Here is a 13776-nt window from a genome sequence, read left to right as displayed (position 1 = left end):
AAAAAAAAAAAAAAAAAAGACACCAAGAATGTTCTCAGCTCATTCTCTGAATTCGCTAGGGATTTGCCTGGACCCAGTGTCTAGGGGGACCTAATATCCTGTTAACTCCAGCGTTTAGCTTCCAATTTCCTTTTCTATCAATCAAAGATTTTATAGCCAAGTTTCCAAGAATATAAAATGAGAAACAGTCTCTTCAGCAGGTTGTCCTGGGAAAGTTGGAGAGCTGCATGTAAATCAATGAAATTGGAACACACCCTCACTCCATGAAAATAAATAAACTCAAAATGTCTGAAAGACCTAAACATAAGACATGACACCATAAAATCCTAGAAGAGAGCATAGGCAAAGCATTCTCTGATATAAATCATACCAATGTTTTCTTAGGTCAGTCTCCCAAGGCAATAGAAATAAAAACAAAAATAAACAAACGGGACCTAATCAAGTTTACAAGCTTTTGCACAGCAAAGGAAACCATAAAAAAAAACAAATGAAAAGACAACCTATGGAATGGGAGAAAAGTATCTGCAAATGATGCGACAGACAAGGGCTTTATCTACAAAATATACAAACTCATACAACTCAACAACAAAAAAAATCAAACAACACAATTGAAAAATGGGTAGAAGACCTTAATAGACACTTCTCCAAAGAAGACATACAGATGGCCAGTAGGCACATGAAAAGATGTTCATCATTGCTAATTATTAGAGAAATGCAAATCAAAACTACAATGAGGTACCACCTCACAAAGGTCAGAATGGCCATCATTAAAAAGTCTACAAATAACAAATGCTGGAGAGGGCGTAAAGAAAAGGGAACCCTCCTACGCTGTTGGTGGGAATGTAAGTTGGTGCAGCCACTGTGGAGAACAGTATGAAGATTCCTCAAAAAACTAAAAATAGAATCACCATATGATCCAGCAATCCCACTCCTGGGCATATACCTGGACAAAACTATAATTCAAAAAGATACATGCACCCCTATGTTCACAGCAACACTATTCACGATAGCCAAGTCATGGAAAAAACCTAAATGTTCATTGACAGATGAATAGATAAAGAAGATGTGGTACATATATATACAATGGAATACTACTTAGCCATAAAAAAGAACGAAATAATGTCATTTGCAGCAACATGGATGCAACTAGAGATTATCATGCTAAGTGAAGGAAGTCAGAAGGAGAAAGACAAATACCATATGGTATCACTCATTTGTGGAATCCAAAATATGGCACAAATGAACCCATCTACAAAACAGAAACAAACTCACTGGCATAGAGAACAGACTTGTGGTTGCCAAGGAGGAGGGGTGTGGGGGAAGGAAGGATTGGGAGTGTGGGATTAGCAGATGTAAACTATTATATATAGGATGGATAAACAACAAGGTCCTACTGTATAAACACAGGGAACTATATTCACTATCCTGTGATAAAGCATAATGGAAAAGAATATTAAAAAAGAAAAGAATGTCTATATATGAGTAACTGAGTCACTTTGCTGTACAGCAGAGACTGGCACAACACTGTAAATCAACTCTACTTCAATTAAAAAAAATAAATAAAAGCAAGGCTTCCCTGGTGGCGCAGTGGGTAAGAATCTGCCTGCAGAGGACACGGGTTCGAGCCCTGGTCCGGGACGATCCCACATGCCACAGAGCAACTAAGTAGTGTGTCACAACTACTGAGCCTGTGCTCTAGAGCCTGTGAGCCGCAACTACTGAGCCCACATGCCACAACTACTGAAACCCACGCGCCTAGAGCCCGTGCTCCACAACAAGAGAAGCCACTTCAATGAGAAGCCTGTGCACTGCAACGAAGAGTAGCCCCCGCTCGCGGCAACTAGAGAAAGCCTGCACGCAGCAACGAAAACCCAACGCAGCCAAAATTAACTAACAAACTAACTAAATAAATAAAAGCAAAAACAAAAAAACCCCAGAATAACAAAAGAAAACCCCAAAGATATAGCCAATTTTTAAAAAGCACTATGTCAAAATTGATTTAATAGGTGTTGACAGTCCCTTATTACTGTAACTAATTCCAAGGAAAATATTTACTTATTTATTTTTTTCCCCAGGCCGCGCCATGCAGCATGTGGGGATCTTAGTTTCCCAACCAGGGGTCGAACCCATGCCCCCTGCATTGGGAGTGTGGAATCTTAACCACTGGACTGCCAGGGAAGTCCCCGAAAATATTTATTAATATTACTACTTTTGGGCTTCCCTGGTGGCGCAGCCATTGAGAGTCCGCCTGCCGATGCAGGGGACACGGGTTCGTGCCCCAGTCCAGGAGGATCCCACATGCCGCGGAGCGGCTGGGCCTGTGGGCCATGGCCGCTAGGCCTGCATGTCTGGAGCCTGTGCTCCGCAACGGGAGAGGCCACAACAGTGAGAGGCCCAGGCAAAAAAAAAAAAAAAAAAAAAATTACTACTTTCTATATAAGTACAACCTGGAAATGAATTCTTAATAACGTAAGGGTCTTGTCTTAGGTATTGGCTTTGAAGAACAGTAAAGACAACACAGCCTGGGGAGTGCAGCCGGTGTGAAGAGGACAGAGCACACTCACTCGGGATAGGCAGGGTCCAGGATGCGGAGCAGCAGCTGAATGAGAAGGCCGTAAAAATTCAGACATCTTCTCAGGAAGCTCTCGTCAAGTAAACCAGCATCAGCACAGGCCTTGCATCGTACCAGTTTCTGCGGAAGCAGGTATGTCCCCACCCATAGATTAGTTGGTGGCTAAGTACCTGCAGTGTGATTGGGCAGGGAATGGGCAAGGAGATGGGCAACCTAGGCTCTAGGGCTTCAAGAGCTTCATTGCTAACTGCCTGTAAGATGCTGGTCATGTCTCAAGAGCTTTCTCTTTCTCTGTTCTAAGAGAAAGAAAAGGCATGCCATGTGAATCACTGGGCACAGAACCTAGCACACAGTTAGTGCTGAAAAAGGTTAGGTTGTCACTGCCATATTCAAATAACCTGATGGGGGAGGCCCTTCGGAAGTCAGGGATGGTTACTGAGAAGAGCCAGACAAATCCGCATCTCAATGCCAGGTCAGCACTGAAAAGCTGCTCTTGGGCAAAATGCTTGTCCACCAAGGGTATAATATCCCCCTCAGAGTATCGCTGTGAGTTTAAACACACACGTGAGCACACATTGCATATTAACAGTTTATAGGCTTCTTGAAACCTATCTCTGGAGTGCTCAGGGGGTCTATAGACCCCAGAAAAGAGCCCCCAGCTTTTTCGGCATCTCAAAGAGGTCTACTGTATAGATAAATAAAACTGAAATCTTAACTTGTACCAGAAATCTAAGTCAGGTAAAATGTCTACACATCATCCTACTAATCAACAAAAAACACGACCAGCTAACATTCAGCTTTGTAATTTGAACATAAAAATGCATAAATGAAAAATGCATAAATATGCTGTCTGTGCTGCCCTTGTACAACCTTAGCTAGCATTTGTTTTCAACTATGTCTCATAAGCAGAAATCTTCCCATCTGCAGTTAGGTTCTATACGATGGATCATTTTCAATTAAACGAAGAATGAGGGGCAAAGCAAAGAGATCTTTCCACTACCACAAAGCCACTTTGTCAAACACCATGAAAATGCGTGGCTGGACAAACTCGAGTTGTGTGTGTTTTGAGGTGTGGGGGTGAGGGTTAGCAGATGGGGAGGATCTTGCACAAGGCAAGGAAGGGGAGGTGATGTTCAACTGAGGATGATAAAATCCATTAAGAATTCATATTGTCATTGGCATAGGCATTTTCTGTCCTGAGATTTAAATATACATAGAAACTATCCACAAGCTTTTAAATGTACCATTTTTATCTTGGGGGGAGGAGAAGAATGAGAAAAACTGAGGACATTAAACCGCTCATTCAAGGCGCATATTCCGGTGGGAAAGTTACTATTATGAGGCTGGTCTATAATTATCCCAATTAACGATACAAACCTTAAGCTGAGTTTTGCAGCGCTTCAGCATTTCACGGTGTCTAGCTGCCAGGGGGGAGTCTTTCCATTGGCTTTCATTGTTTTTCAAATCTTCCACAGTTCTGAAAGTAAAGACTAACAGTCAAATGAAAGAAGACACACAGATCCATCACCCACCTTATCTATTCATTTTCACCATGTCACTGACTCTCAGACACATGTCCCCTCTCTCCCCCCATGTCAGCATCACCAAACTCAGTGGCAAGTTATCGCTAAATTGGCAGTATTTTTCTTTCTTACTGGTTCCCAACATAACGATGTCTTAAAGTGGATGGCATTTTAGATTTGATGAAATACAGTAATCATTACTTTTGGAAGGAAATACATTGTTCCCTGTTTTTCTGGGAGGGAGAAATGCAAGGTTACTATGCCTACTCAATTACCCAAAACAAAAGGCTACTTTACTAAGGGCACTTTTCCTTCTGCTTGGAATGCTCTCCTCTGAGGTTACTTTTACGACTTGCTCCTTCACTCCCTTCAGGTATCTCCTCAAATATCACCTGTCAGACAGGTAAAGCCTTCCCTGATCATGTAATATGCTGCATATTTTAAAGACTGGCTCACTTAACACTATGTCAACCCTTTCTATCTATCAAAACATTGTGTAGGAAACTAGGGGGCAATAACTTCTTTAAAAATACATTTCCTAGCGAATTCCCTGGTGGTGCAGCAGTTAAGAATCCGCCTACCAAGGCAGGGAACATGGGTAAGAGCCCTGGTCCGGGAAGATCCCACACGCCGTGGAGCAGCTAAGCCCGTGCCGTGTGCCACAACTATTGAGCCTGCTCTCTAGAACCCGCGAGCCACAACTACTGAGCCTGAGTGCCACAGCTACTGAAGCCCACGCACCTAGAGGCCCGCGCTCCGCAATAAGAGAAGCCACCGCAATGAGAAGCCCGTGCACGACAACGAAGAGCAGCCCCCGCTCGCCGCAACTAGAGAAAGCAAGCGCACAGCAACGAAGACCCAACACAGCCAAAGATAAATTAATTAAATAAATAAATTAAACAAAAACGAAAACTACATTTCCTAGATTCCCTTGCTGCCAGCATGTCTGCACATGACCTAGCTTCCACCAAGAGGTGAGCCCTCACTGAAGGCAGAAGTGAATATAGTGAAGTGACAGCCACATGGTTCTTCTGGAAGCACAGTGTGGACGGGTTTTGCTCGAAGCACTGGCAGAGGCGGAACCCTGCAGCAGCTTCTTCCTGCCAGGCCGGGTTTGAAGAGGAGCCCTGGGAGTCCTCTTTTCCAGGCATTGCCAATGATTCAACAAACCAGAGAGTAGCCTTTAATTTTCCTCTTTCTGCTTATCTCAGATGAAGTGGATTCCTCTGTCTACAATTGGAACATGAATAATGGTAGACAGAATAATGACCCGCCCCACTGCCCCACAGGAAGATGTCACAGCTTAATCCCCAGAACCTGTGAATATGTTACCTTACATGGCAAAAGGAAACTTGCAGATGTGATTAAGGGTACGGAGCCCGAGACGGGCCCATATGTCTGGGTGGGCCCAATGTCATCTCAGGGTCCTTCTAAGAGAAAGAGGGAGTCAGAGTAAGAGAAAGAGTTGTGACAAGTGAAGCAGAGGTCAGAGGGAGGGAGAGCTGAAGATGCGATGGTGCTGATTTTGAAAAGAGAGGAAGGGGGCCGTGAACCAAGGAATGTAGGGGGTCTCCAGCTGTTCCAGCAGCTGGAACAGGCAAAGAAAGAGATTCTTCCCTAGAGCCTCAGAAGGAATGCAGCCTTGATTTTAGGACTTCTGACCACCAGAACCCTAAGGTAATAATTTTTGTTGTTTTAACTCATGAAGGTGGTGGTAATCTGTTGCAGTAGCAAAAGGAAACTAACATAATGACTTATATGCTTATCGGTAAGAAGAGGTTACAGGTAACAGGCCCTCCAGGAAAATGGGCCTTTGGGATTAGTTCTTCGACTGGGCTGGTTTGAAAGTGGTGATGGGGACTTCCAGTGGCCCAGTGGGTAAGACTCCACGCTCCCAATGCATGGGGCCTGGGTTCGATCCCTGGTTGGGGAACTAGATCCTGCATGCCGCAACTAAGATCCCGTGTGCCGCAACTAAGACCCGGTGCAGCCTAAATAAATAAATAAAAATAAATAAATATTAAAAAAAAGAAAGAAACAAAGCGGTGAAGATTCAGTTAGCATGTGAGGGCATAAAACTGGTAGCCCAGGTTCTCAGTGGAAAAACAGCTGCATAAACTATCACCAGTGACCTCCTGGAGTGAAGAGATAGTGTGGCTACTTGTAACTATGCTGGAGAGCTCACAGAAGAAAATGACAGGCTCCAGATTTTAAAATCTCGCCTCAAGAACAAGCCAATGAGTCAGGGAGTTTCTAAGATAAAGAAGCAGAGTCTGGTCCTATAAAGCACCAAATTATAACATAGACTGAATCCATAACCTCACTGGATCTCTTATCTAAATGTCAGAGCAAAGACTGGGACTCCAAGAATTCAAATGGAGGAGTTCAGGAGAACCAAAGTACCCAAATCCCTAAATCCCCTGAGCCTCGTCTGACAGCAGAAGCAGCTCCTGCAGTGATTGTAGCTCAGGTGGTCAAATTGCAGGATGATGCCAATTCCCCTTAGGCCCCAACCCATCATACGTCATTGCTTCCAGAACCAAAACTGGAGTGAGATCAATCACTGTCCTTATGGGCCAATTACAAAGCCACATGCAGGAAAAGCACACATTTGAAGAAAAAAGAAAGACCAAGATTTGCTAATATGTTTTATTAGCTTCCTATTGCTGCTGTAACAAATCATCACAAACTTACTGGCTTGCAGCAACACAATTATAGTCTTAGAGTTCCAGAGGTCAGCAATCTAAAATGGGTCAGCAGGGGATGCATTCCTTCTGGAGGCTCTAGGGAGAGTGTTTCCTTGCCCTTTCCAGCTTCTAGAGGGAGCCCGCATTCCTTGGCTTGTGGACCCACATCACTCTGATGTCTGCTTCTGTCATCACATTTCCTTTCTCACTCTGACCTTCTTGCCTCCCTCTTAAAAGGACCCCTGTGATACACTGGGTCCACTCAGATAATCTAGGAAAACCTCTCCATCTCAAGATCCTACAATTAATCACATCTGCAAAGTCTCTTTTACCATGTAAGGTAACACATTCACAAGTTCTGGGCACTAGGACATGAACATCCTTGCCGCACCACTATTCTACCTACTACATATGTAGTGAAGAAATGTGGCAGTATGTGTGGAACAGATTCTGAAGATGCTTGATCACCAAGAGAGGAACATGCTAACACACTCCTGTGGGGATAAATTCACTGACATGAATACAATGACCAGAGTCTCTGGATTCAACCTTATCCTGAGTATCTGGGAGGGGCTCTAACTGTGTGCCCACCTGGTTGACTAAAACCTAGAATTGAAGTTGAGTTGCTAGGAATTCCTTGATATAAATTCAGAGGAAGCTGGGAATATTAATATAGATTTACCATATATGACTAGCTCAGAAAACCACCCTCTCAAAACACACACATACCCCAACTGTGTCCTGGAAGATACTTCTTTCTTTTTCTTAATCTGACTTCAGCCAGATGTACTTTTATTTATTTAATTAATGTTTTTATTTTTATATTTTATTTATTTATTTTTGGCTGCATTGGGTCTTCATTGCTGTGCGCGGGCTTTCTCTAGTTGTGGCGAGCGGGGGCTACTCTTTGTTGTGGTGTGCGGGCTTCTCACTGCAGTGGCTTCTCTTGTTGTGGAGCACGGGCCCTAGGTGTGCGGGCTCAGTAGCTGTGGCTCGCAGGCTGTAGAGCGCAGGATCAGTAGTTGTGCCACACGGGTTTAGCTGCCACAGACTACAGGCTTAGCTGCTCCACAGCATGTGGGATCTTCCTGGACCAGGGCTTGAATCCGTGTCCCCTGCATTGGTGGGCAGATTCTTAACCACTGCGCCACCAGGGAAGCCCTGGAAGATACTTCTTGTATCACAGCACTGAAAAATACACAGGTGAGGGGAACACCAACATCTCTGAAAGGCACCAACCCTCACTGCAGGCTGAGAGTGAAGATGGCAGATGGTGCCATTGAAATGTATCCTCTGAAGTCAGTGGGAATGATGGGACCACAGGACAGCATCCATTCCAGGATGAAGGAACAGACAAATCAGAGTTGGAAATTTTTATAAGCCTCTCAATAACTGATATTATAAGCTGATAAAATCAGCAGACACAAGGAAAATTTGAACAAAAGATAAACAAACTTAATCGATATGTGTGAAATACTGCAAAAAGCAATACAGAAAGTGGATTCTTTTCTTCTTCTTTTTTTTTTGGCTGCATGGCACGTGGGATTTTAGTTCCCTGACCAGGGATTGAACCGAGGTCCTCGGCAGTGAGAGTGCAGAGTCCTAACCACTGGACTTCCAGGGAATTCCTGTGCGCTCATTTCCGCTATGGAACATTTATTAATTTAAATGTTAGCTACAAAGCAAATCTCAATAAAGTTCAAAGAACACAAATCAGAATATGTCTTCGGACAATGGAATTTAGCTAGAAATCAGTAACAAAGGATAAATGAACAAATCCCCCCAAGAATCTGGAATTTAAGCACCCCATCTTTATATAATCCACAAGTCAAGTAAGAAATAATAAAAATTACGTTATATTTTGAACTGAACAATAAAATATGACATACCAAAAGGTGCTCAAGATCACTAACTATCAAGGAAATGCAAATCAAAACCACAATGAGATATCACCTCATCCCTGTTAGCATGGCCACTATCAGAAAGATAAGAAATAAGTGTTGGTAAGAATGTAGAGAAAAGGGAACCCCTGTGCACTGTTGGTGGGAATGTAAACTGGTACAACCACTATGGAAAACAGTATGGATGTTCCGCAAAAAATTAAAATTAGAACTACCGTATGATCCAGCAATTCCACTTCTGCGTATTTAGCCCACGAAAACAAAAATGAAAAGATAGATATATGCACCCCCATGTTCATTGCAATATTATTTACAATAGCCAAGATAGAGAAACAATCTAAGTGCCCACCAACAGATGAATGGAAAAAGAAATGTCCACACACACACACACACACACACACACACACACACACACACACACACACAGAGGAATATTATTCGGCCATAAAAAAGAATGAAATTTTGCCACTGGTAACAACATGGATGGACCTTGAGGGCATTATGCTAAGTGAAATAAGTAGAACAGCGAAAAATACCATATAATCTCACTTATGTATGGAATCCTAAAAAAACAAACAAAACCCCAAAATACCAAGTTCAAAGACACAGAGAAGAAGACTGGTGGCTGCCAGAGGTGGGGGAGTGGGGTGGACAAAATAGGTCAAGGGAGTCAAAAGGTACACAAACTACCAGTTATAAAATAAATAAGTCATGGGGATGTAATATACAACATGGTGACTATAGTTAATAATACTGTACTGTGTATTTGACAGTTGCTGAGAGAGATCTTAAAAGTTCTCATCACAAGAAAAAAAATGTTACTATATACGGTGACAGATGTTAATTAGACTTATTGTGGTGACCATTTTGCAATATATGCAAACATCAAATCATTATGTTGTACACCTGAAACCAACATAATGTTATATGTCTATTATACCTCAGTAAAAAAAGATGACCTACTAAAAATGAGGGATGCAGCTAAAGCCATACTTAGAGGGAAACTAAACAGCCTTAAATGCATATATAAGAAAGGGCTAAAAATGAATGATTTAAATATCAACCTCAAAAAGCAATAGAAACATCAACAAAAAGCAAGTTAAACTAAAAGGAAATAATAAAGGCCCTACAGACACAAAAGTGATAAAAAGAGGATACTATGAACAACTTTATACCGAAAAGTTTTGAAACTTTACACACCACGGGAAAACTGGCACAAGATGAAATGAAAATCTAAGCAGGCCTATATCTACTAACAATAAAATACATAATTTAAAAAACTTCCCACATAGAAAACTCTAAGCCCAGACAACTTCATCAATGTTTCCAAACATTTAAGGAAGAAATAAAATAATTCTTACACAATAAACTCCTCAACAAATATAAAAAGAGGTAACACTCCACAACTGATTCTATGTGGCAAAAATAATGTTGATAACAAAATTTGAGAAGGACTTAACAAGAAATGAAAATCATAGGTCCATCTTTCTTCTGAATATAGACTCAAAACTCCTAAACAGAACATTAGCAAATTGAATATTCAATGAGACTTAAAAGCAGTAATACAGAGTTGAGTTTATTTCAAGAATATAAGGGAACTTCCCTGGTGGTCCAGTGAAAGAATCCACCTTCCAATGCAGGGGACGCGGGTTCGATCCCTGGTCAGGGAACTAGGATTCCACATGCCACGGGGCAACTAAGCCTGCGTGCCACAACTATTGAGCCTGCACGCCTGAACTAGAGCGCTCACACACTCTGGAGCCTGCGTGCCACAACCACAGAGAGAAAACCTACACGCCACAACTAGAGGGAAGCCCAGGAACTGCAACAAAAGATCCTGCATGCCTCAACAAAGATCCCACGTGCCACAACTAAGACCCAACACAGTCAAGAATAAAATAAATAAAATAATAATAAAAAAAGAATGTAAGATTGGTTTGATATCAGAAAGCCAGGTGATGTAATTCAACCATATTAATAGAATAAAGGGGAAAAAAATCTGATCTCCTCAACAGAGATGGAAAAAGATTTTAATAAAATTCAACTCCTGTTGAGAACAAAACACTTGTAGAAAATAGTGACCTAAAAGGGAATTTCCTTAATCTGATAATAGAGGATGTCTAAAAAACTTCCCCCCCATTAACTGGAATAAGAAAGAAATTTTAATGAAGTTATCAATACTTCTACTCAAGACTGTAGTAGAAATTGTAGCCAGGGCAGTAAGGCATGAAAAAGAAAATTATGAGGGCTTCCCTGGTGGTGCAGTGGTTGAGAATCTGCCTGCTAATGCAGGGGACACGGGTTCGAGCCCTGGTCTGGGAAGATCCCACATGCCGCAGAGCAACTGGGCCCGTGAGCCACAACTACTGAGCCTGCGCATCTGGAGCCTGTGCTCCGCAACAAGAGACGCCGCGATAGTGAGAGGACCTCGCACCGCGATGAAGAGTGGCCCCTGCTTGCCACAACTAGAGAAAGCCCTCGCACAGAAACGAAGACCCAAGAGAGCCAAAAAAATAAATACAAATAAACAAATGTGGGGTTTTAAAAAAAAAAAAAAAAAGGAAAAGAATTTAAAATTAATCAATACAATCATAAATAGCATGTAGGTCAAATAATAAAGCATAATTAAAATTAGAAAAATATTAAAAATAAAAAAGAAAATTATGAGAAAGAAAGAAAACTGTCATCATTTACAGACAACATGATTACATGTAGAAAAAAATATTAAGAAATCTACCAGGCAGTTATTAGAATTATTAAGTGATTGATTCTATTTTAATTCAAGGTAGATATAGATATGACACATTTTCTATTATACTCAGACTACACCACTCCTGGACCAAATGGTGTTAAGTGGCTACTCCATTATTATTCCAGATGACCTGTTCAAAAAAAATGTTTGCCTTCTATTCCTGTGACCTTTGTTTGCAGGTGCTGGTACATGGGGAGAAATGCTTAGATTAAGAAAAACAACAATGGTGTTAATGAATAGGAAACTGAGGCTACTATCTGGCCCTTTTAGACTTCTTATGCCACAGGACAATGTGCAAAAAAAGTGAATTACATGTTGGTGGGAGTAAATGACCTTGTTTATTTAGGGAAACCAGAGTTCCTGTTTCACAGTCCAGGGAAAGAAGGGTATGTCTGGAACCCAAGAAATCCTTTAAAGTGCCTCCTGATAATATGGTGCCCAGTGAAAAAAGTTAATGGAAGTCTCAACCACATACCAAGGGTTGAGGACTCTAGAAATCAAAGTTTGGGTCACTTCACCATGTAAAGAACTCTGGCCAATCAAGGAACATGGATGTAGTAGCAGAGGCAGATGGTATACTGTACCATATGTACCCCTCACATTCAAATCTACTGGTCACAAGGGAACTGCCTGCTTGTGAGAACAAGTGGTGACTCAGGCAACCTCAGGACATGGCACCATGCACATACCTGTTGAGCTCCCGTATGGCCCGGAGTCTGCGGATGTAGCGTCGGCAACCCGGCAGAATTGAGAGATGGTGGGCGTGCAGGGTAAGGAAGAAGCATTCTGTAGGGAATTTCGGCTCAGAAAACGGAGATTGATCTCCATCTAGGAAAAAGAACAAAATCCCCCAAATAAAATCTATCACATGACTCTATCAGAGGAAAAGCACAATTAAGAAGACAAAATTACACTTGTATTTTCAAGAAGTTTAAGGACACTTTTTGTTTTTTTTGCGGTACTCGGGCCTCTCACTGTTGTGGCCTCTCCCGTTGCGGAGCACAGGCTCTGGACGCGCAGGCTCAGTGGCCATGGCTCACGGGCCCAGCCACTCCACGGCATGTGGGATCTTCCCGGACCGGGGCACGAACCCGAGTCCCATGCATCGGCAGGCGGACTCTCAACCACTGTACCACTAAGGAAGCCCCCAAGGACACTTTTAAAAAATTAGAATTAATGGGACTTCCCTGGTGGTACAGTGGTTAAGAATCCGCCTGCCAGGCTTCCCTGGTGGCGCAGTGGTTGAGAATCCACCTGCCGACGCAGGGGACACCGGTTCGTGCCCCGGTCTGGGAGGATCCCACATGCCGCGCAGCGGCTGGGCCCGTAAGCCATGGCCTCTGAGCCTGCGCGTCCGGAGCCTGTGCTCCGCAACGGGAGAGGCCACAACAGTGAGAGGCCCACGTACACCAAAAAAAAAAAAAAGAATCCACCTGCCAAGGCAGGGGACACGGGGTTGATCCCTGGTCGAGGAAGATCCCACATGCTGAGGAGCAACTAAGCTCGTGTGCCACACCTACTGAGCCTCTGCTCTAGACACTGCAAGCCACAATTACTGAGCCCACGTGCCATAACTACTGAAGCCTGTGCGCCTAGAGCCCATGCTCTGCAACAAGAGAAGCCACTGCAGTGAGAAGCCCGCGCACTGCAACGAAGAGTAGCCCCCCCTCGCCGCAACTAGAGAAAGCCCGTGCGCAACAGTGAAGACCAAAAGCAGCCAAAATAAATAAATAAATAAATAAATAAATAAATAAATAAATAAATTTTAAAAAATTAGGCTTAGGTAATGTTATAAGAAAAACAGAATTCCTCTGAGCTCCACTTATGATCAGGTACTCTGCCCCATCTAATTAAATGTTTATACACATGTACACCAACGATCTTCGGTGATGTGTCTTCCTGGTGTATTTTATAGAATCATTTGTACTATTCAAACATCATTGTTAAACCTCAAAATGGTATTAGATTATGTAAATAAGCTACAGATTCCATAGCCATTTCCCTACTGTTGGACATATTTGTTGTTTCTAATTTTTCTCTATTAGAAACAGTGCTGGGAGGATCTATGTATAACAAGTTACTCCCTCACCCCCTCTCCGTTGCCAGCTTTGGGAGTATATTCTGGGAAGTGGAATTATTGAGAAAGACAGTATTACAGATTTTTGTTATGAATCACCAGAATTCACTTTAGATAGACTAAATTAATTGATAAAATGCCATCTATTTATTTACAAACTTATATTCTATCTTATCACTCTGTTTTTGAATAATTTATAGTTATAGAACGTTAACTTGAATTTCTTTCAATTTGTATCTAATTCCTACAAATATGTATATTTTT

General features: G+C 42.3%; 1 protein-coding gene across 2 annotated transcripts in view; it reads right to left on the bottom strand.

The window, feature by feature from the left end:
• UBE4B (ubiquitination factor E4B) overlaps positions 1 to 13776 on the bottom strand; it is a 110924-nt gene that overhangs the window by 28584 nt on the left and 68564 nt on the right. For both annotated transcript variants that reach the window (XM_007463139.1, XM_007463140.1), the window contains exons 16-18: positions 12125 to 12263; positions 3950 to 4049; positions 2565 to 2692 (exon numbers count right to left, since the gene is read on the bottom strand). In XM_007463139.1, the coding sequence (XP_007463201.1) occupies positions 2565 to 2692; positions 3950 to 4049; positions 12125 to 12263 (367 nt within the window). The remainder of the gene's footprint in view (positions 1 to 2564; positions 2693 to 3949; positions 4050 to 12124; positions 12264 to 13776) is intronic.

The sequence above is a fragment of the Lipotes vexillifer genome, unplaced genomic scaffold, assembly GCF_000442215.2.
Source record: "Lipotes vexillifer unplaced genomic scaffold, Lipotes_vexillifer_v1.1 scaffold109, whole genome shotgun sequence".
Classification (NCBI taxonomy): Eukaryota; Metazoa; Chordata; class Mammalia; order Artiodactyla; family Lipotidae; genus Lipotes; species Lipotes vexillifer.
The sequence above is the reverse complement of the archived record's forward strand: the minus strand, read 5'-3'. Positions and strand labels throughout refer to the sequence as shown.